The sequence below is a fragment of the Dipodomys ordii genome, unplaced genomic scaffold (genome assembly GCF_000151885.1).
Source record: "Dipodomys ordii isolate 6190 unplaced genomic scaffold, Dord_2.0 Scaffold139, whole genome shotgun sequence".
Classification (NCBI taxonomy): domain Eukaryota; kingdom Metazoa; phylum Chordata; class Mammalia; order Rodentia; family Heteromyidae; genus Dipodomys; species Dipodomys ordii.
The window spans coordinates 1,832,789-1,857,162 of NW_012267355.1; the positions used below are offsets into that span (position 1 = coordinate 1,832,789).

The window sequence follows — 24,374 nt, forward strand, 5'->3', positions numbered from 1 at the left end:
CTTTCCCTATTTGGATCCCTTTTATGTCTGCATCTTGTCTTATTGCTGTAGCTAGGCATTCTAATACTAGATTGAAGAGAAGTGGAGAGAGTGGGCATCCTTGTCTTGTTCCTGAGTTAAGAGGAAATGGCTTTAGTTTTTCACCATTGAGTATAACGCTGGCTGTAGTTTTGTCATATACAGACTTTATTGTATTGAGGAATGTTCCATGGATTCCTAATTTTTCCAAAACCTTCATCATAATGCGGTGTTGGATCTTGTCGAATGCTTTTTCTGCATCTATTGAGATAACCATGTGGTTCTTATTCTTGCTCTTGTTGATGTGATGAATAATATCAATTGATTTGTATATATTGAACCAGCTTTGCATCCCTGAAATGAATCCTGTTTGATCATGGTGTATGATTTTTTGGATGAATTGTTGAAGTCGATTGGCCAAAATTTTGTTGAGAAGTTTTGCATCAATGTTCATCAAAGAAATGGGTCTATAGTTCTCTTTCTTTGATGAATCCCTGCCTGGTTGAATTTCTTTTATTCTTAAATCTTTTCTGAAATTTTTTGTACAAGCAATTCATAGACAATATCCATAAGATTATTTGTAAACAAACAAACAACACCTTACATTCAATATATTCTTAAGTTAGTTAAAGCTAGGTCCCAGTGACCTCAACTTGTAATCCTAGATAGTCAGGAGGCTGAGATTTGAGGACTCCAGTTCCAAGCCAAACTAGCAAATAAATCCAAGAGATTCTTCTTCTTCAATTAAACTGAAAAAGCCAAAAGTGAGTCTACCTTGAGTGAAAAGGTTAAGAAACAAACTGGCTTCAGGTGGCTCGTGCTTGTAATCTTAGCTACTCAGAAGGCTGGGATATGAGGTTTATGGTTCAAAGCCAGCCATGGTAGAAAACATTCCATGAGGCTCTTATCTCTGATAAACTACTCAGAAAAAGCCAGAAGTGGCGCTGTGGCTCAAGTGGTCAAGCGCTAGCCTAGAGCACAAAGAAGCTCAGAGACAGTGCCCAGGCCCTGAGTTCAATCCCTAGGACAAGTGAAAAAAAAAAGCTACAAAGCAGTGAAGAGACAGTGCACAAGTCTTTAGTTAAAGCCTCCAAAGTAGAACACACAACACACCACACACACCACACACATACAGACAAAATTAAAGTGAATCATATTAGTGTTCCTTATAAGATCAAAATGTCTCTAGAAAACCAAGATAGATCAGAAAACTTATTTTCTGAAAAAAATCCAGCATCTAGATTTTCCAACTTCAGTTCTTCAATAGGTAAAAGTTTATACTTAGAATTCCTGAACTCATATTCTAGATTTAGAAGTTTTCATTTGGCAAGTTTGAAGTAAATAGTCTGTCAATCCCTAATAATAAAAGAAAACTCTAAAAAGACATTATCTAGATACATGTTTTATGATGCATATTGACAATCATGAGCACACATTTACAATGGTAGGTAGCATCCATAAAATATTAAAGGTTCATGCATTCTGAAGTACTAGGAGTAGGAATTCATCTCTCCAATAGTGGTTATTCCTCAGGAGTCTGAGATCTCAGAATCACCATTCACAGCCAGCCCTGGCAGCAAAACCTGTGAGACTCTTATCTCCCATAAACCACCAAAAATCCAGACATGGAAATGTGGCTTAAGTGATAGAGAGCTAGCTATGAGCAAAAACAGCTCAGATGTGGGAATCGATCTACATGCCCCCACATACACCAAAATAAATCACAAAATGAACTGACTATTCTTTTTTGAGATTCAAAATTGTCTCAAAGTTATTTTTACATTTTTTGTGTGTGTACCTTTGCTAGGTTGTAAGTTCACATGGTTAGGTAAGCAATCATTAAGCAATATTCCATGATTAGTAACACAATCCTTCTCTGTTTTCCTTGGTTCCCAGGGCTCACCTGGAGAACGTGGATCAGCTGGCACTGCAGGACCCATTGGGTTGCCTGGGAGACCAGGACCCCAAGGCCCCCCGGGCCCAGCTGGAGAAAAAGGTGCACCAGTAAGTAATGCGTAGGAGAAAATTCTATATGACTGCCCTGCACAGGTTATTACATTTTATTCAGGAATATTAGCTCCTCATACCTCACTGCCTTCTCTCTGAGTATGTGCCTGGGTTATAAAAAAAAGAAAACCAACTCCTTTTATATTTATAATAAAGTTTCAAATTCAATTAAATGAGGTGACATTTTTGCACACTTTATGAGACCCTAATATCTGGGTGGGAGTCTAGCATTATTAATGTAAAAGGCTTCTCTTTTTGCTCCTTTTTTAGAAAGAAAATTGGGAGTTTTGATTAAAACCATACCTTCCTGCTTCCTCTAATACCTTCCTCTAATACAGTGTCTGTTTAAGCTCATAAATGAGTCCGGAAGAAAGGAACTGCTTTTTCCTGTAGTTTGAACTTTGTTCTCAAGTGACCCAGAAAACATCCAACCAATTATTTCATGATGTTCTTATGAGATTTTAAACTGCTATATTTCAATGATTTGGGGCTTTATTCACCAAGTTGACAGGGTGTGTTTTTTGGAAGTGAAGCGGGGAAGTCCCTTTAATTTTTGTTTGTGCCTTTGATTCAATGGTGGTCATTTAATTTTTTAAAAGCAATCTCTCGTCCTCCAAGATAAAAACAGAAACTGATTCAATACAAAGCAGATTAAAAAAGTGCTGTCTATCATATACAAAAATGTAAGCTCAATACTTTTGTAAAAATGATAAAAATTGAAATCATTTTGGGATGTGGAAAGAGAAAGAGAAAGAGATAGGGGTTGAAGTTGGAATATATACATATATAGTAAATGTATATATACATATATATTCATTAAATATATATAGTAAATATGTGTAGAAAAGGAACAGATTCCTCCAATTTGAAACTAGTATAAGCAAACAATTTTTTTTCAAATATATGACTTGATTGAGCAGTGTTTAGTTCTGCAGATACATTGAGTTCATTGTCTGTGTATTTTCTCTCAATATTCTGTGACAGTATTCTGATGGGTCTGGCTTTGTGTTACTATTACAGAATACAAGAGATTGGATATTTTTAATTGGAGACTACTAAGTCTAAAATCAAATGGCCTTGTCTTGTCAGAGCCACTCATGGCAAGGAGAAATTGAGAGATAGCCTGAGAGGTGGATGAATGTAAAATCTTCCTAAATATGCATTCTGAATTTTGCTTTCTCTGACTGTCTTGTGCTATAAAAATGTCATGCAATTATCAGCAAATGTAGGCTTCTATGAGGAAAAGGATTAGATGATGAGCACATGGAACTCAAGATGATTGTCTGCTTACCTGACCTTCAAGGTTCTTGGAAAAAGTGGCAAACCTGAACCAAAATTATCCACATGACTAACTCATTTCAATGCAGAAGGTCTAGTCAAAATCCTTAAATTATCAGTCAAATTACATACTCTTGAATGTAGCTCTGTATAAAGGAGCTAAAACTTACTACCAATTACTACATTGACTGATAGAAATATTTAGTAAAGAGAATGAATATTTCTTTCTTCCTGAGAGGGATTCCTGAGTCCTCATTAATTTTACAGATCAAAGTTTCAGGAAAATCAGATTTGAAAGGAAGAATTTAGTTGGTGCCAGTGGCTCATGCCTATAATCCTAGCTACTCAGAAGCTGAGATCTGAGGATAATGGTTTGAAGCCAGCCAGAACATGAAAGTCTGTGCGATACCATCAATTAACCAGCAAAAAGCCAGAAGCGGTAGTATGGCTCAGTTGGTAGGGCACCTGCCTCAAGCTTAAAAGCTACACGAGAGTGTTCAAGTTCTACTACTGCTCACCCCAGAATTAAATAAAAAAAGATAAAATTCCTGAAGAATTCACTAAAGGACAATGTACATATTTCTTCAGCTATTATTTGCTATTTGAAATGCAGTGTTAGACTACTTTTTTTCATTTACATATGAAAACCAAAACATATCCACATTCCCACCTAAACTGCAGTTTAAACATGTAGCAAATAGTTAATGGAAAAGTTTTTACAGCAAATTGATGATCTTTGGGTTCTCAATACAGGGAGAGAAAGGTCCTCAAGGCCCTGCAGGAAGAGATGGGGTCCAAGGCCCTGTGGGTCTCCCTGGGCCAGCTGGCCCTGCCGGCTCCCCGGGAGAAGATGGAGATAAGGTTCGTGTTCATTATTCATATTACATCCTTCAAGAAAATGCAGTTCTTCTTTCCCATGAATTTTGTAATTAATTTTCCTAAAATTAGATGGAAAGTAGAATGTTTCCTTTTTCAAAGTTTTCTGTAACTCCTATATATTCGAAAGTTTCTGTTTAGTTGTTAGGAGTTGACTATGTTTCCATAGATAGGATATAAATGGAAAAAGACAGTTCAGTGGCTGGTATGACACACTAGAGATTAACTTAAATTCTTTCCTACACAGGGTGAAATTGGTGAACCAGGACAGAAAGGCAGCAAGGGTGACAAAGGAGAGAATGTAAGTTTCCTCCTTAGGAGGCTTGGTTCATTTAACATCTTTTGTTATTTTCCATGGCAAACCTTGTAGTCCTTCGGTTCCTAGTCAAGTATTATAACATCACCTCTGTGATTACATAATCTGTAGCAGTGTGTACATCTATGAGGCTTTCTAGTTGTGTGATGAAATATAGTATGATGTTGGTAGATTGCTGCTTACCCATAGCTCCACTACAACAAATTAATATGATATGAAATAGGCTACTTTTTCAGATGATTTTGAGAAATAATGTACATGTGTATGCCCAAGGAATTATCACTATTTTGATGTACATGTGTATAGTGTGTATTTTAACCTGGGAAAAAATCTGTTCCTAGCCACTAGAAATAGTTACTTTGGAAATTTTCCTTAACAGATCATGGCTCTATCAAAATGATTTCTGATTTTCAGTTAATTCATATAGTTAGGACTTTTTGCTTCACTGTTAAACAGGTACTATCCTTGTCTATGTATATTTTTAAAAATTTTCCCTCCCTTTTAGATTAAATTATATGCTGTTATCTGGTACACTTTACCACTTTCTAATGAATTTATGCTCTTTAAAGAAGTAGAAATATTTTGTTCTTTAGATTTTTCATTCCCTTTCTGTGTTTGCACATGTTAATATGTGTATGCACATTAATTCACATATTAGTATGCACATATTACTGTCTTCCACTTACGTTTTATGCAAGATAGAAATTTACATTTGAGCACTTGCAGTCTAATAGCCTACTATAATTATTTCCTGAGATCTATCTGTCATCTCATGCTATTAGAGTTGAAGTTACTGTTTATTATTAATTAATTAATTAATTTAGTGCCAGTCCTGGGGCTTGAACTAGCTCCTCAGTACTGTCCTCTTCACTTTTCCAAGGATGGTGCTCTACCATCTGAGCAACAGCTCCACTTCTGGCTATTTGGTGGTTATCTCAGGTTTGTCAGCCGTAGATAGCTTCAAATCTCAATGTTTAGATCTTAGCCTCCAGAATAATGAGAATTAAAGGCAGGAGCTACTCACACCTAGTAAGTGCATTTGTAAATGCCACACTTTGTATAAAAGATTTGCAAGAACTGATTGTGTTCTGACTGAAATAATGACCCCCAAATCCTACAAATCCTACAAAATTATTTTCTTTCTAACTGAAGAATAGCATCAAGTACAAACCACCTATAAACCATTACAATATTTAACCCATAATAGGCTCTTCTGTTACTTTTTCCCAATCTGTGGGACAAAACTTAAGCTAATAAATAGCAACAGTGCCGGGCGCTGGTGGCTCACGCCTGTAATCCTAGCTACTCAGGAGGCTGAGATCTGAGGATCGCAGTTCAAAGCCAGCCTGGGCAGGAGAGACCTTGAGACTACTATCTCCAATAAAACCACCAGAAAACCGGAAGTGGCACTGTAGCTCAAGTGGTAGAGCGCTCGCCTTGAGCTGAAGAGCTGAAGGACAGTGCCCAGGCCCAGAGTTCAAGCCCCACGACCAACAAAAAATAAATAAATAAATAAATAAATAGCAACAGTGATGTCTGGCTTTATGCAGCAAAATCAGGACAAGAAACTGTTCAAGAAGCTAGCTGCTTGTGGCTGGTGAAGTTACTCCTAGACATAAATTCATACATTCTGTTTCAGCAAATAACATACTCAAATTTTTGTTTAGCTACCTTCATAATAGAGAAATGCTATTTGTCTAGAGTCTTGTATGCACTAGGCAGAGTCATGTTTGCAAAACTTTGTTTCTTACAACCTACTCCTGAGTAGGATTGGGTGACTGTCATTGAAGTCATCAGTTCTCAAATGTTTTTGCCTCCAGACTCTTATCTCAAAACAGTTCCTCTTTTCTGTACTTGCTGATACTGTCTTAGCAGAGTAATCAACAAAAGCCAAACCAGTACACCAAAGCAGGAACTGTGAAGCACACCAATTTGATAGAATAGACAGTTTTTCTCAGGACAGTGCTGATATTGTAGTTGCTATTATATATAGTTGGTGCTAGGAAGGTAGTCCTATTAAGCATTAATTCCGTAGCTTTAGTGCTGATGTCTATGTGGCCTTAAAGATGAAGTCTTAGAGCTGTGATGGGAAGCTCTGAATATGCAGAAACCTGAAAGGTCTCTATGTACTCCTTGATATTCCGTAGACACCTGCTTTAAAAAGTCTTCACCTAAACAGGAAGCTATCATGAAGCACACTGCAATCCAATGACTATTATTTCTTTAATGCCTGGAATTTTTTTTTATAGAGCTTGACCAGGGATTAATAAATTTCTCAAAATAAGGCATTCTCTACACATTAAACATGACACTAAATTTATATATTAAAGAACTTCCTAACTTTCATATGTTTTACCTTTTTCTGTATAGATGACTTAGAATCTTGAGGCTCAGTTAGACATACTAGACAGATACATTTTTCATGTGCTTTCTCAGATTCACACGTATATCATTAGCAAACCTGAGATTCTGAAAATTTTCACACGTGAATCTTCAAATTAGTATTGGCATACAAATGCATTTCTAGGTATGTACATTGGATGAGTATGTTTTCAGCCAGTGTCCATTGTAAAGGTTTTCCAGCTACAGAAGATTTCTAGTTAATGTTTCTCTTCTCCCAAAGGAAAGTACAGATGTTTAATAGGTTGTGATGAGACAAAGGGTTGTTTTATTTTGTTGAGACCTGTTATGGCCTTGCTTATAAAATCACTGCTATTTATCATACCACAGGGCCCACCTGGTCCCCCAGGGCTTCAAGGACCTGTTGGAGCCCCTGGAATTGCTGTAAGTATTCATTCTGCTGAGTTCCACAAAGGAAAATCCTTATAGCTTCTTGAATAAATAAGTCATCATATAGCATGTACATATTTTGTAGTTGTTGTTTCATTTTACATGCTTACCATACCACTGAATCCTTTTTAAATGATTTAATAGAACCAAACAGATCTTTATTAAAGTAAAAACAAAAACATTATTAAAGCGAAACCTAAAACATTATGTCTGAAGTTGAAGAACACAATCGTTTGAACAAAAATGCCAAATTAACTTTGAACAACTTCACTTGGCTTACAAATCAAAATCAACCATGTTCCAGGACCAAAGAATATTTTGAGAGCAAACAATGATAGAATTCGCAGCAGATGATAGAAATTCAGTCTACATTGTAATTGACTTTTTCAGGCAGATTGGCTTTGAATACACTAAAAATGCCACATTTTTTTATCATAGCTTATCATAATGGCTTTTCCATATGTGATAACTTTCCTTACTATTCTTTAGGGAGGTGATGGCGAACCAGGTCCTAGAGGCCAGCAGGGCATGTTCGGACAAAAGGGTGATGAGGGAGCCCGAGGTTTCCCAGGTCCCCCTGGTCCCATAGGCCTTCAGGTAAGATGCTCTTCACACAGTTGGCTTGACCATTTTCATACAATCCTCATACCTGGTTTCCTCTTGGTAGTAAAACATAGCATTTATATCCTTTGTATATACGTAACCATAATGATTACTATAAATATTCATATACATATCATACATTTTAAGTATATATATGTATATGTATGATATATATATATATGTGTGTGTGTGTGTGTGTGTGTGTATACAATATCTATAACTTGTTCCTGATTTTAAATCAAGTATTATTAATTTCTCTGAACATGTGTCAGCCACAGATTTGTTTCTAAGGTGTATTTAATGTCTGTCTTCCTATTTTATTTCAAAAATGAATGACAAACTTGTGGTCCTTGATAATGAAAAGTAAGATATTTGGAATACATCAGAAGCAGTTAGTACTTAAGAAGACATAACAAAATTTGAAAACATGTGGAGGAATGGCAAACTCAGAACAGCAGCTATTCACCAGTAATAGGGAAAACTGTTTTTGGCTAACAGTAAATTGATGGTTGAAAATAACTTGCTATTAAAAAGAGTTAATTTACATTTTATAGAGGTGGTTTGAGAAAGGAAATATTAAATACTACAGGCTGGGAAAGTTTCATTCAAATAGGCCTGGACACAGGCAGTCCATTGCACTGGGGCCAGTTATCTATGTTATCTTTAGATTGTTGAATAAAGGGGTTTCAACTCAATATGATTATTTTGAGTACAAGGCATCTTGATCAATGCCCTCTCATCCCTCATGCTCTCCTCCCCTATCTTTTCCAACCATACCCAGCCACTCAAGTTACCTGGTTGACATTTTATTCTTCTGCATGGTTTCCTCTGGACTTGATGTCTTCTGATTCCTACAGACTCAGAAAACATCTGGATTTTTCCCTTCCATCTGGCTATTCTGTGCCTACCCAGTGATTCTCTGAAAGACTAAAACAAACATAATGCACTATAATGCCAATTATGTATTTTAACATTTATGTAGTATCTGGATATTATTTATGCCACATTAGCAATTACTAACAATTTTACAAATGGTCCATTAAGCAATCTCATGCACTGCCCCTAAAAATGTGTGAGATCCTTGTTTTTACAAGGCTAGAGCCATTTGCAAGAGATTAAAACAAATGAATGCTTTAAAACCACTGCCATTTGCAGTCCCTGATTACCTGATTACAGGTATACAAAGAAGGGATAGGGTCACTTTTACAGATCACATAGAAAAAAGAAGAGGAAATACAGACAGTTATGCACAGGGAAGACCAAGTGAGGCATGAAAATGAATGAATAAATAAGTAAAATGACTTTCTCATGAAGACAGAGCCAGGAAGTTAAGCCTGCTAGGAGTTCGCGTTCCAATACAGGTCATCACACACAGCAATTTCCATGTGATTAGATATAAAGGAAACAGAATTCGAGTAGCAGAAGAAATAGAATACCATAGGCTTCATGATCTTGTGAATCTTTATGATTCCAAGAAAGAACAGGTCAAAAATTTTCACCTTGCAACTGTATTGGAATATTTATTTTTCAGAAAAGTTTTGCTTTTTTATTTTTTATATTTTTATTGTAAAGATACTGTACAGAGGAGTTACAGTTACATGAGTAAGGTTATAAGTACATTTCCTATGGAGCATCCTACCCACTCCTTTGTTTTTCCCTTACTATCCCTTTCCTTCTCACTTCCCCAACTCCTCCCTCCCCCCACACTAACGTTGTAAAGTTCATTGTCAACATAGCTTCTTGTATGTCTCATTGTTACAATGGGTCAACCTGTTGCTTACTTTTAAAATGGCACTGTTCAGCGGGGCTGCGAAGATGGCTCAGTGGTAGAGTGCTTGCCTTGCATGCATGAGGCCCTGGGTTTGATTCCTCAGCACCACATAAGCAGAAAAAGCCGGAAGTGTCACTGTGGCTCAAGTGGTAGAGCGATAACCTTGAGCTGAAGAGCTGAGGGACAGTGCCCAGACCCAGAAGTCAGGCCCCACAACCGGCAAGAAAAATAAAATAAAATGGCACTGTTCAAAGTGGATGGCAGCAGAATTTTCAGAAGAGTTGTGCCATGGCTACATAGATTGAATAGTTAGGTCTTCATAAATTTCAAGATACATGTATGTATTTACTTATTGTCATCTTAATATAACAATACAAGATTTCAATTAATTTACAGATATGCCTCCCCATGGTTGGCTTTACTTTTTGAGATGGATCCAAATTAACCTTTGCCTAGAGTCTCCTCAAACCATAATTCTGCCAATCTGTACCTCAAGTATTTAGGATCGCTGACATGCCTCACTCACTTTTTTAATTACAAGAACTTTCCTTCTACTTTCTTAGGGTCTTCCAGGCCCACCTGGTGAGAAAGGAGAAAATGGTGACGTTGGCCCCATGGTAAGTGGTATTTCTAGTGTTTGATGGATACGGTTCATTTCCACACTGCTCACATCTTCCTGAGACACTATCAATATGGCTAAATGGTCCAAGGTTTAGGATGGTTTTTGTATTGGCCCTCTCATTTTTAACCTCACTCAATCTCTGTGTGTGGTCATTAAATATTGAAAATATTTATATATGTTTATCATTTCTGAATATGTTATATACATATGAAAACACATATATGCTACAAAAAGCACAAAAAAGCTACTTTTACTTCTCCCATTGCGCTTTCTTAATCATTTGCCACTGTCCAGTGTTCAACCTTTAGCTTTGGATTTTTATGAGAAGAGATATAAGAATCAATGATCTCCATCAAGATTTGCAAAATTAGCAAGTGTTGGTAGAGCATAAAAAGAATTTTGTAGTGCCTCAGGCCTATAATCATAGCTATTCAGGAGACTGAGATCTGAGGATTGCAGTTTTAAAGCCAGCCCGAACAGGATAGTCCATGAGATTCTTATCTTCAAATAACCACCAAGAAGCTGGAAGTAGAGCTGTATCTCAAGTGAAAAAGGAATAGTCTTTGGCATAAAAGCTTAGGAACAGTGCTCAAGCCCTGATTTCACACACACACAAAGAAAACAAATTACAAATTTTCTTGTGAGTACATTGAGTCTTATAATAACAATAGGCTTTCTTGCCCCCGCTTTTTTGAAATGCAAATTTCCATGGTGTATAACACAATGTTGTCTCTGTCAAGATTGGCTTTCACATTGATACGCTTCATAGACTATGAATTCACAGTCTTAACTGCTTTTATTTTTCTTCCACACAGAATAAAGATCCTAGACATGTATTTCAGTGTACTCATTACCTTACTCATGTAACTGTTCCCCCTCTGTACAACATCTTTACAATAAAATGAAATTTAAAAAACATTAAAAATGAAATGTATTTCAGTTATGTCTTTGTAATCTTTTTTATCTTTCATAGGGTCCACCTGGTCCTCCTGGCCCAAGAGGCCCTCAAGGCCCTAATGGAGCTGATGTAAGAAATATACTAATCATTTTTGAATGCTTTAAGTATTGGTATTTATAAAGGACAGATCTTTTCTGAGGTGTGGTAAGAAGGGGATGAGGACTGGAGGATTACCTCTTCACCCCGCTTCATTTTATAGGGTTCTGCATGCTTTGTAAGCAACTAGTCACACAAGCATAGTCAGGTTTCATAGTCAGAATAGCGATATTACTTGTGTTGTTTGGATTATAGTTGATCACGTTGTTCTGAGCAACTCTCTTACTGTGGGCCTTGCATGGAGTAACTATTTAATAACAGTTGCTGAATTCTTTCAGATTTAAGCTGCATCTTTGATAGTGACATGAAGATATGGTTTATAATTGGTTGAACTGTGCAGGCCTTGGTCTACATTCTGAACTTCTTTCACGTATGCATCTCTATAAAAGCTTTAATCCAAAAGCTTTGCCTTTTGTATTTGCAGTGTAGAAAACATGTTAGGGTAGTATGTAACTAACTGGACTTCTTATCAGTTTGGAGGATTTGCTATTGTTTAAGAAGATATTCTCCCAGTCTGAAATTAATCTAGTGTTTTAGAGTTTGGAAATGCAAACCATTAAGGGATTTCTAGGTTGAGTGACTTCTCACTTCATGTTTGGATAATAATGAATGAGTCTGTGCCACTATCTCTTTTGGCTTGGCTTTCATGTCTGCATTTAAATTCTAGAGGTCAGAACTCAATCAACCATCCTAGGAATAGTTGAATTAAAAAGAGCTTTTTGGTATAATTTCCTTGAAGTAATTATAAGGCTGACAGTTTTTAAGTTAATTTTTTACATAAATTATGTAATTCTTAGATGCAGTCACATTGTTGATCCATTATAAATTCAAATCCTGTGCCCTGGACCTGACTTTCATTGGCAGAGAAATGGAATTTATGGTCCATGTAACATCCGGAGCCTTGCAAGAAACTGGTGTTTTATGCTCAAAATTCTAGTGAATTTGAAAGGCAATGCAATCAAATATTGACCATCAGTAAATTTGTGAACACAATAATTCATGGGTTTTATACCATTTCGCAAACTGCATACTAATCTCACATATATTTGTATTTGAAAAATGAACTAGGTATACATTCATGAACTCAACTATTTCACTATAGAAATAAGGATAATTTTGTTGTATTTTCTACACTGCAGGGACCACAAGGACCTTCAGGATCTGTTGGCTCAGTTGGTGGTGTTGGGCAAAAGGTAAGGAACTTAATGATAATACAATTTGAAATATCAAGAAGGGCTTTTGATAATATTAGGGCACTTTTTTTTGCTTCTAATATTAGTGTGGTTCTAAGAATCTTACATATGCTTGTAAGACTCACATCTCATCCATTCCATTGTTTACACTAACTAAAGTTGAAATGATTTGAATGTACTGTACTGAATGGTATGTGTGGGCTACTTTTTAAGCAATGCATCTCCTTCATGAGGACGCTAACATCATTATGTGCTTTTGAAAGTTAGAAAGTTGAGATTTCGACTTTGAGTCATCTCATCAAAATTTAATATTTATCATTAGAATGTGACTACATGAGCGTCCATTCCAAACCACCAATGTCTGAGAACAGAGTGCCTCTCAGTACTAATACTCAGTAAAGAAAAATAGATCAATTAATATAACTGACTTAAAGGGGAAAAAGAGTTCTCCACATCTTAGAACAATGGACCATTGATTTGTGTCATGGTTTGAGTTATATTTCCATTACCAATATTACCACTTGTCTTTGGCACTTCTAAAAGTACTTGGCATGGACCATAGCAACTGACTTGGAATCTCTTTCTTTTCTGGTAAGCATGATTTCATTCAGAAAAATCTGGTCTTCCTCTCATGGAAATGTCAAAATGATTCACTGATTGCTTATTTATGCATCATGCTCACGTCTTAATGGAATTTTCAAGAAAGCCATCATTGATACTTGCTTGATTTAAAAACTAAATGGACAGTTTTGAAGGAGTGAAGAATTCTTAACTGCCATATCATATAACATTAAGATATGAAAAACCAAGTTTTTTTCTGAATTTACTAAGTACTAAAGGATATCAATGGTACAGATTTATCCAACTTTCTTAAAAGTGACTTTGTTTTTTGTTCTCAATTCTTTTTAGTGTATTTTATCATGATGTTAAATTCATTTATTTTATTTTTATTTTATTTTACTTTTGCCAGTCCTGAGGATTGAATTCAGGATCTGGGCTCTGAGCTTCTTTTGATCAAGGCTTTTGATCAAGGCTAATGCTCTACCCATTGAGTCACAGTTCCACTTCTGACTTGCTGAAGGTTAGTTGGAGAAAAGATTCTCACAGATGTGAACATGATCCTCAGATGTCAGCCTCCTGTATTGCTGTATTACTCAGGCCTGAGCCACCAACACCCAGCTAACTTCATTGATTTTAATTAAAGAATTTAACCTTCAGAAAATACAATATATTATTTTGTTGTTAATTTAGGCTTAATCATATTCACATTATTATAATTCAGCTTATATGATTATTCAAACTAGCTTCTTAATTATTAAATTGGAAAATATTGAGAATTTCATGTTCTTGGTGGGTAAAGTATAGATCCTTTGGCACTCTCAATTTTTATTATTTTAAATGGGAGGTTGGGTCTTGAAACTGTTCTGGTATATGGGAGTAGGATTAAGATCATTTTTCACGGCGCTCAGCTGTCTAAAGAAGAATGGCACAGGTGACAACGTTAAGTAGGTCTTTGCGGATACAGCTGTTTCAGCAAAGCAAGGCAACCTCGCACCCTTCCCTCTTCCCTTCTTCAGCGCCTCTTGGCTCCAACTCTGTCTAGACAGTTGTGAGAAATAGTCTATTTTAGTAGCTGTCTCAGCGCATTTTACTCATCTCTAAAGACTCTGAATGTAGAGGGAGTAGTTTTAAGTACTTCCTTTGCTTATTTTTATGCTCTTGCTTCTGCGATACTTGAAGAAGACTTTGATGCCAGGTGTCTGGAGTTTGAGGGAAGTTCTATTTAGTTTCATTCTGGTTAAAACCTGGTTTAGTGACACTATCCTCACTTTGTATCTTAGGAAAAAGATTCATTCACATGGGTGATTTTAACTCCTACATCCTTAAAAGTCCTGTCTCAAATTTGTTACATGACACAACACGGTTTTAATTTACTCTTCTATTTACAATTTTCCATGTCACAGAAAACAGGATATAATCAGGCCTTGAATCATATATTTTTAAATATCTGGGGAGGCTGAGCATGGTAAGGCTGCCTATAATCCTGGTAGGTGATAGACACAGGGTTATTTTGTCTAAGGGCAGCCCAGGCAAAAGTCATGAAACACCATCTGAAGAATAACTACAACAAAAAGAGTTGGGTACAGAGTACTTGCCCAATATGTACAAGGTCCTGAGTTCAAATCTCAGTACTTCTAAACAACAATATGAGTCTGAGGTAGTATAATATTTGCTACAGATTATGCAGATTTCTGATATCTCCTTTGGTTTTCATTAAATGTTTCAATTCCTATTTTGGAATTGACACTTTACTAAAATAGAAGCTTTTAGTTATACTTTATTCCCAGATATTCAATTTCTTTCAATGTAGTGTAAATTTTCTCTAGCTGGCATCTGCACTTCAAGTTTCTTGAATCAAGCATATCAACACCTTTGTTGAATATTCACTCCATGGTTATAATTCTAGACAAAATTATTTACTGCTGCATCTAAAAGAAACTTTACCTAATCAAGCATATTAGATAATGACATAAATTTAAATAATTGGTGAGTAGTGAGGACGTTACAATCTTGTGTATCACCTACATACCAGTACACCATCATATGATCAATCTGGCATTATTGTTCTTAAGAATGAGCTGAGGCTAATTGTTCATGCCTATAATTCGAGCCTCTCAAGAGCTTGAGATCTGAGAAAACTCTATATGAGATTCTTATCTCAATTAACTATCAAAAAGCCAGGAGTGGGGGTGTGGTTCAAGTGGTAGAGTACTAAGCTTGAGCAAAAATGTTCAGAGATAACTCCCAGTCCCTGAATTCAAGACCAAGGGTCTGCCCTCAAAAAAAATAAAAAGAATATGTAATGCATAATCTCCTTGTTTCTGTAAACATAGTCTTAATGAACATAATATAATCTTGTTTCATTGTTTTATTTACTTGTACTTATGCCCTACCTAGCTTCAAAAGATTTGACACAATGGATATTTTAGGGAACATTAATATTGTTTTCAATTATTACTATTTATATTGTGAATGTTTTTTTCTAATATACATAATGGTAGTTTTTCCAAGTCCTTTATGAGAAAAGGGCCTTTATATATTGTTCTTCATTTTAAAAATATTTCTTCATTTTTAAAATATTTAGTGCTCATTTTGTTCTTTTTTCTAAATATTTTACATAAGTTATGATGCTAGAGAAAATAATTGCAAATCATGATGTATTAATCATAAGGTATTAACAATCAAAACATGCAAAGAATATCTACAACTCAAAAACAACAAAATGCAATTTTTAAAAATAAGCCAAAGAACAGACATTTCTTCAATGATAGACGAGAGATCATGGAAAGCCATAAAAGGATAATTGACTCAACAATTAAGTTTTTGATAAACTTAAATCAAGCCACAAAGAAGTACCATCCCAGGGCTGGGAAAGTGGCTCAGTGGCAGAGCGCTTGCCTTGCATGCATGAGGCCCTGGGTTCGATTCCTCAGCAACACATAAGCAAAAAGAAAAAAGCCGGAAGTGGCACTGTGGCTCAAGCAGTAGAGTGCTAGCCTTGAGCTGAAGAGCTGAGGGACAGCGCCCAGGCCCAGAGTTCAGGCCCCACAAACAGACCCCCCCAAAAAAAAGAAGTGTCATACCATACCAACTAGAATGATCAATACTGAAATACAAACACAAAACAACATCCATTGGGAAGATGTGGAGAAATTCAAGCTCACACATTGCTGTGAGCATGTAATATGGTGAGACTTTGTAGTAAACAAAGTTCATTCTTAAATTGTGACTGTTTTTTAAAACATACCTCTTCACCATCTACCCTTAATTTGAAGATATCAAAGTGATATATTAAGCATATAGCTTTAACTTAGGATTTGCAAGATGAAGAACAACCATTTAGAGACTGCCTAAAAATATTTAATATTTCTGCCTTTAATTTTAACTTTCTGTTAAAATACCATGAAATCGTATTGTACATAGAAAATACTTTGTACATATTCAGTAAATTCCCTGTATTTCTAAATAATTTATGGACTTTACATATAAAATATGTAGTTGATAGTTGATTTGAACGGCAAACTAGTTATTTCAAATATGTGAATAATGGCTTATAAAATGTTACTTATAGTTCATTCCATCATCTGAGATGGCTGAATGATTACTTTCTTTATAAATAATGTAATTGTAACATTTTACTCATAAATTTCTACACAAAAATATTGGAAATATTTCCAATTTATCTAGTGAGAGGCCAAAATTCATACACAATATTACTACTAATAAATTCCTGGAAAGTCTTCTGACATGATATAGATAATGTAAGGATTTAAAATGTGATTAATTATTCTCAAAGAACAAGTAGTTTTATATACAAAATTGTCCATACAAGCAAGTTTATATTTAATATAGTAAAGTTCAAATCCCAATTTAGGAGAAATTTGGGATGGGAATATTAGAAATGCTGGAGTTTTAAAAAAATTTCAGAAAATTCAGTCCTTGATTTTTGAGATTGCTAGGGTCACCAATTCTAGAATTTCCAGTCCCATAGTATTGGGAAGAAATGCAAAATGTTGTATTGCTTGAACTCACTAAAAGGTCCTTTGAGAAAGTTACAATTTTATACATTCCTAAATTTGAGGCATTAAAATTGGACTTTTTTCACTAAGACCTTTTAATCTAGGAGATTCCTAATTAGTCAGCTGACCTAAAAATTAACCATTGCTATCTAAACAAAGAAATCATAAGAAGCTATCAAATATATAACATACATTACTCAAATTGCCTAATTTTAATTTTCATCTAAGCACCTTTTAGATCTCATATTATTTTCTCTATATCCTATATATTTCTACTAAGCACATTCTACAGAAATATCAATACACTAGCAAATTGTTTGCTCATTTAAAATTTATATTTTTATGAAAACAAGCGCTTGGGCTCTCTCTCTGCTCTCTCTGCTCTTTTCTAGCTCTTTTCTCTCTCTTTCCTTTCTTTCCCAGCTCTGGCTCTTTCCCAGGCCTTTCCCAGCCATGTGGAGTGCCAACCTTGCCTGGTCCCAGCAAGTCTACTGAATAAACCTACCCCTCATCTGAAAAAAAAAAAAGAAAGAAAACAAGCGCTTGGGAGGTTTGAGCAGTACACTTGGTTATAATATGAATTTCTATACCATACCAAGTACATTGTTAGGAAACAGGCAGGCATGTAGTATTATAATGGTATGGTGCTAACATGGTTTAATGGGAAGAGCACTGATTAATCTGCAAGAAATGTGGCTTCCTCCTGTCTAGTTCTATCTCCTCACTTGAGAAACAGAAGTACATTGTTGTGAACAAGGCAATAAAGTTCCTTTGCTTACTCAACTTGAACAGTATACCAATGGATAGTATGGCCAGAGGTGAAGGAAGCATTTCAGATGCAACTTATCATTGTTATGTTCTAAGCTTCACTTGATTTATTTATTTTTTTCTCCTTTGTAGGGTGAACCTGGAGAAGCAGGAAACCCCGGACCTCCTGGTGAAGCAGGTTCTGGCGTAAGTGCTGTCTTGGTGTCAGTATGGAATGGCAGTTGTTACAAAGAGTACCCTTCAGACACTTGAAGTTGTAACTTACTACCTAGTTGTAACTTCGTTTTATATTCTCCTTTTCCCACCCACTAAAAGTATTCACAAGTGCAAGTGCAGAATCTTCATATTTAATAACTGTGCATTTGTTCTGTATATCTTGATTCACATGTAGTTGAAAAAAAAGATCACATTTGTACCAAAAACTATAAACATTAAAGCATTAAAAACTGTAAGGTGTTTACCATTTGCTTTCTCACTGGTGGGCTCTACTTTTTGTATTGAATTTATTTGCTGCATCAAATTGATGACTTCTTTCAGGATGGCTTGTTATAACATAAATGGGTTTAAACAAGGGGTGGGTTTTCTAACCCCCTCCCAAACCCCAGGAAACACTTGACCATACCTAGGGACATTTTTGATTGGCATACTTGGAGATGTGGTGGCTATTGGCATTAAGTGAATTTAGATTGGGCATACTTGGAGATATATAACAGATTCTTACCACAAAGAATTGGTTGGCATAATGTGTACTAACATTAAACACGTAGACTCAAGGACTAAGTTGCATAAGATCGAGAGTTCCTACCTTAGTGCTACCAATATAGTGAGAGAGAGGTAATGTGGGGAGCATGGGTTCGCAAGCTTTTAAAGTAACTTCTGCGCTCATGTGCACTGTAGGGTCCAAAAGGAGAAAGAGGAGAAAAGGGAGAAGCTGGCCCACCAGGTGCTGCTGGACCTCCAGGTGCTAAAGGGCCACCGGGTGACGATGGTCCCAAGGGAAACCCGGTGAGTTGTGTCCCCTTTCATGAGGCATTCACGCTGAACTCACTTTGAAGCATTTTTCTGAGAAGAGTAGACATTTGAGACTCTGGCTTCTATTTGCTGACATGGACGTTTTATCCTTTTCTATAGTCACAACCATTATTAATTGATTTCACTTGCAAGAAATGTTCCTTCTCGGGAGAACAAATATGCTCACCCAAGCTTTTTAATGCCTGATATTTCAAGATATGTTAACATTATTAAGAAAATCACTTTGCACTTAATTATTTTCCTCTAACAAACCTCATTCTAGGGTCCTGTTGGTTTTCCTGGAGACCCTGGCCCTCCTGGGGAGCCCGGCCCTGCAGTAAGTATCATGTAAAAAAGAAAGGGATCAACCTGCTGCTCCTTTTTGATTCTGGCTAGGGTTAATAAAGAAAGAAAAATCTCTTCTTGATTAAAAACAGAAAGGCAAATAAAGCAAACGGGAATCATAACTATGAGAACATCCCTGCCACTGGAGACTATTAGATGTAGCGTAAACTACATGATTAAAGTGTTCATTTTTATTAGTTTCCCTCTCCTTTTTAACTGTACAAATAACTCTGAGTAGAGCTGTTGCTATTTTGAAGTCACGAGATCTTTGTTTTTAGTCTTCGTCTCTTTTATAGTAGAAACCCTATCTCAGACGTCACCTTATCTGGTAAGAGGACTGACACAAATCACATCTTTTTCCTTTCTTTGAATCAAGAGCTTCATGCATTTTCCATTTTGATGGTGAATCAGTTTTACAAACCTTTATGGAGAATGAGAGGCTCTACCATCCTAAAAAAATAAAGGATAGTAATTTTATTTGCCCATCAGATAAAACTTTATCTCAGAATGCACTTAGTCTAGCAAAGTTTTTTTTCCCCTGAAAAAAGAAAAAAAAATCACAGAAATATTTGGGTTGATTTTCTACTGCCAATTTATTCTAGGGTCAAGATGGTGTTGGAGGTGATAAGGGAGAAGATGGAGACCCCGGACAGCCGGTGAGCACGCACACTTATTTTTCCCATCTTCGAATAGTCTTGAGTTGGCTTTTCTCTCTCTCTCTCTCTTTCGTTTTTAAAGAAATAATCAGAAGCACTCAGCTTTTCAAAAGTAGAGTTCAATGTGTTTCTGATTTCCTAAAAGAATTGTCAAAAATGTTTTTCAGTTGAAAATCAGTCTTCCATGGAATAAATATAAGCAACAAAGAAATATAAACAGCAAAGACTTCATCAAAACCATACTTATGCTCATAATTTTGCCATAAGAAATGCATTTTGTGTTAAATAATATTATTTCAGAAATGTAAGTTAGACCGATGGAGCAAATCACGTTAGTAATTTACTAGTAACATCCAGTATTCATTTAGGAAGTAAATGAAGGTAGTATAATAGAAACCTTTTTATTCAGTGTTTTCAGATTTGGAATGAGACAAGAGGGTAATTTGACCATATTGATTATTTAGGAAGAAAGCAGAGGAAGGCATTAACTTAAGTAGGAGCCAAGTGGAACTCTATTCCTAACACATATGTCCTGAATATTTGCAGATAGAGATATAGGCCTGGTTTACACAGGACACCTGTAGGTCAGTCACTTCGGTATAAAAATGTTGGTATTTTACAGGGAGAAATTTAGAGACAATGTGTATATGTCTAATTTATATGTTATTAGTATTATCACCAATGGTAAGATTCTGTTAATAAATGTTTGTGGCAGACGCTGTGGGTATAAATTAGTACTTTCTAAAAGGTCAGCTTTAGAGAGAGGGAATATGATTGTTTTTTAGTGATATTTTCCATATGAACTTACTAGCTCTATTGGAACGTGTCTACAAGAAGTTTAGCTATATTACATAGGGTTCAGTTTTGTTGATTTATTCCTGTTTTAGGAAAGATGGATTGGTAGAAATGAGGAAAGATTCATTCTGGCTGAGATATTAAGAAATGATGTGGGCCATGAAATAGTGCTCAGATTTTTTTTGCTGCTGTTGATTGTGGGGCGTGAACTTTTGGCCTGGGTGCAATCCCTCAGCTCTTCAGCTCAAGGCTAGCGCCTACCACTTGAGCCACAGCCCCACTTCTGGCTTTTTCTGATTAAGTGGTGCTGAGGAATCGAACCCAGGGCCTCATGCAAGCAAAGCAAGTGCTCTACCACTGAGCCACCTTCCCAGTCCTATAATGTTCAGATTTCTAAAAGAAGAGTTTCACAGTTGTGTGTGTATGTTTTATAGGGTCCTCCTGGTCCATCTGGTGAGGCTGGCCCACCAGGTCCTCCTGGAAAAAGAGTAAGTTTCTTGAATTTTTTCTTTGAAATCTCTGCTCATTAGCTAATGTATGTTTACGCATGTATTATGTATGTAAGCTGTAGGTGGCAAGTTCTGACATGTGGAAAAATATCATATAGTGCCTTAAACACGTTAAAATATTTCCTGAAACAAAGCAAACACACTTTAGCCATTTCATTGTAACAGCAAGAATTACAAGAAATGTATGTGTTCACCCTTTGTCCTATCCTTTCTGTGTTCCTTCTTACCCTACTCAAACTAGATACACTTACATACAAGACAAAAAGTACAGAAACAAAACCATTGATGAGGGGAAAAAAACACAGAAAACAAACAAACAAACAAACAAAAACAGAATCAGACAGCAGCAGTGATGCTCACTAGATACTATGTAGAAAATGAACCACACAGCTTGTAGGGGGAGAAGGGTCAGGAGGGAAAACCTGGAGGCAAGGAGGGAACGGGCGGCCCTGTTCAGAAAGGAATGTACTCATTAGCCTCCTTTTAACCCCTCTGTACATCACCTTTACAACAAAAATAAATTAATTAAGTAATTAATTTAAAAAAGAACCAGAAATGCCAATTCTACTCAAAACTTTGCACTTACAGGCATTCCGTGATCTCCTTTTCACTGATATAGCCAAGCTTTATTTAAAATTTTGTCCATCCATGAGAAAAAATAATAATGTATCATTTGGAGGGAAGTGCGTGGATGTACAAAATATTAGGTTAAGTAAAGTAACATAAGACTCATAGAGGCAAAGGATGCATGCACATATACACAAACAAACTATACCATGGCATGCACAGGAGAGGATTCCAATGTTGTCACTCCTTTGAACAACCAACTTTACAGTTTCTGGTATACACACTTCTCTAATTCGGGGAGGGGAAGGGAAAAAACAAAATACTTAAATAAGGATACAGAGTGATCCATTGTAACAATGGTAGGGGGGAAAACAAAAGAGGAGTCAACAATGCTCAATAGGAAATGTACTCATTACCTTGCTCATGTAACTGTAACCTCTCTATACAGCATTTTTACAATTAAAAAAAAACCATACAAAAATACCAGGAAGGCCGGGCGCTGGTGGCTCACGCCTGTAATCCTAGCTACTCAGGAGGCTGAGATCTGAGGATCGCGGTTCAAAGCCTGCAGGAGAGACCGTGAGACTCCTATCTCCAATAAAGCACCAGAAAACCGGAAGTGGCGCTGTAGCTCAAGTGGTAGAGAGCTAGCTTTGAGCTGAAGAGCTGAGGGACAGCGCCCAGGCCCAGAGTTCAAGCCCCACGACCGACAAAAAAAAAAAAAAAAATACCAGGAAGTTGACACATGCTTTATTGGGAGATGGTAGAGTCAAAGGAAAGTGGATCAGGCAAATAGAGCGAGGGAGGATGGACAAATATAGTCCTCATGTTCAGGGTACACATGTGAGATTTGCATACTCATTGTTTCTTTCCTGTGATCCACCTGTGGACACCAAAGTTGACTCCTTTTCTTAACAGTTGTGAAAAGTGCTGTTTGGAACATGCAGTACAGATATATGTCTTTGGTAGACTGATTTTATTTCCTTTGGATATATAAAATCCAAAGGAGACATAGATCATATGATATGATATGATATGATATGATATGTATGTATATATATCTATATATATAGATATATATACACATATATATATAAGGCATTTTTCGAGAACCGCACTATGATTCTTCATCAAATTTTGAACTGGAAAAGATATATGATTTATTTTCTCTCTAACTACCTTTTTGTTTAGGCTAAAAGAGAAATTATTTGCTTGAGCTTTTCTCAGCTTAGTGGATAAAACTTTTCATATCTTACTATCATCAAAAAATAGATGACAATGAAAGTGCATTAGAATCAGACAGGCCTGATTTCAAATCCATGTTTTGTTAAAGGAAAAAACGTGACATACAATAACTCATCTTTCTGTCTTGGTTTTCTCATTTTATAAATGGGCACAATAATTAATTTCTAAAGCTAAAGAGAGTAAGTTAGCAGAATGTTGTGTGTGGCAAAAGCATAAAACCAAATGTCTGGATTTGTCACCAACATGAAGTAGATGCTGTTCTTAAAACTGACATAGAGTTTCAAATTGGGCCATCACAAGTTAAATAAACATGTTGCCAAATAAAATTGTGTGTCAACTTAATCAAGATTAAAACATTTTCTGCCAGTTTCCCAGGTATATAAGTTATAGGAAAGCTTATTAGCAATACATATTTTGGTAACTTTTGCCAATGCAATTTTTATTTTGGAAGTTTGCTTTATTTTAGTTGTACAATGATCAGTGCTGAACTAACTGAGCAATGCATAAAGAAAATCCCATTAATATCATAATTAAATACATTTTAAAAATAAAGGAGGATAGTGTAAGTCTGTCAAAAATGTCAGTTACCTATAAAAAGAGTATTCCTAAATGTAAATTCGTGTAACATATTACAAAGAGATTGCCCAGGAAAACTACTGCAAAAGTGGGAGCATTTAAATTCATGGCAGGTGCATTTTATTTTTTAAATGAAATAGATTTGCCAAACAAAAGCAATTTAGGAACAACTTGTGAATGAGAATAATTAAACTGAGAGTCATAGAGAGGAAATAGTTGGGAACATAAAGTATTGTGTAATCCTAAAGCCACTCTGTTCATTTGTTGGGTGAATGAGGCATATGACCAAGTAGGGATGCTGTTAAGAGTTAATCCTGTAAATGGAACTTGACCTCTGATCTGTCCCATAAATGATTAGATTCATTTGGCTTACTGCCCTCCATGTCTGCTGTGGCAGTAAATTTAATAATACCAAACTCTTTCTCTGAAGTATTTATTTTAAAAAAATCACAATATCTGCCTTTTGAAGACACTCAACAATAGAAGACAATACGATTCTACAAACATAATTTTTTAACTCTCCTAGTAAAAGGGTTTCTACTTTTATTTTAGTAAAATAAAAAACAACCTACATAGCATCGAGGTAAAAAATATAAAAAATAAAATTTTTTAAAAAGAAAACATGAGGGCTGGGAAGTTGGTTCAGTAGAGCGCTTGCCTTGCATGCATGAGGCCCTGGGTTCAATTCCTCAGCACCACATAAGCAGAAAAAAAAAAAGCCAGAAGTGGTGCTGTGGCTCAAGTGGTAGAGTGCTAGCTTGAGCTGAAGAGCTGAGGGACAGCGCCCAGGCCCA

At 36.0% G+C, this 24,374-nt stretch overlaps 1 protein-coding gene across 4 annotated transcripts in view; it reads left to right on the plus strand.

Moving 5' to 3' along the window:
• Positions 1 to 24,374, plus strand: part of Col11a1 (collagen, type XI, alpha 1) — a 175,051-nt gene that overhangs the window by 122,322 nt on the left and 28,355 nt on the right. For all 4 annotated transcript variants that reach the window (XM_013031401.1, XM_013031403.1, XM_013031400.1 and 1 more), the window contains 13 exons: positions 1,915 to 2,022; positions 4,057 to 4,164; positions 4,427 to 4,480; positions 7,226 to 7,279; positions 7,775 to 7,882; positions 10,223 to 10,276; positions 11,255 to 11,308; positions 12,475 to 12,528; positions 18,009 to 18,062; positions 18,774 to 18,881; positions 19,171 to 19,224; positions 19,835 to 19,888; positions 21,118 to 21,171. In XM_013031401.1, the coding sequence (XP_012886855.1) occupies positions 1,915 to 2,022; positions 4,057 to 4,164; positions 4,427 to 4,480; positions 7,226 to 7,279; positions 7,775 to 7,882; positions 10,223 to 10,276; positions 11,255 to 11,308; positions 12,475 to 12,528; positions 18,009 to 18,062; positions 18,774 to 18,881; positions 19,171 to 19,224; positions 19,835 to 19,888; positions 21,118 to 21,171 (918 nt within the window). The remainder of the gene's footprint in view (positions 1 to 1,914; positions 2,023 to 4,056; positions 4,165 to 4,426; positions 4,481 to 7,225; positions 7,280 to 7,774; positions 7,883 to 10,222; positions 10,277 to 11,254; positions 11,309 to 12,474; positions 12,529 to 18,008; positions 18,063 to 18,773; positions 18,882 to 19,170; positions 19,225 to 19,834; positions 19,889 to 21,117; positions 21,172 to 24,374) is intronic.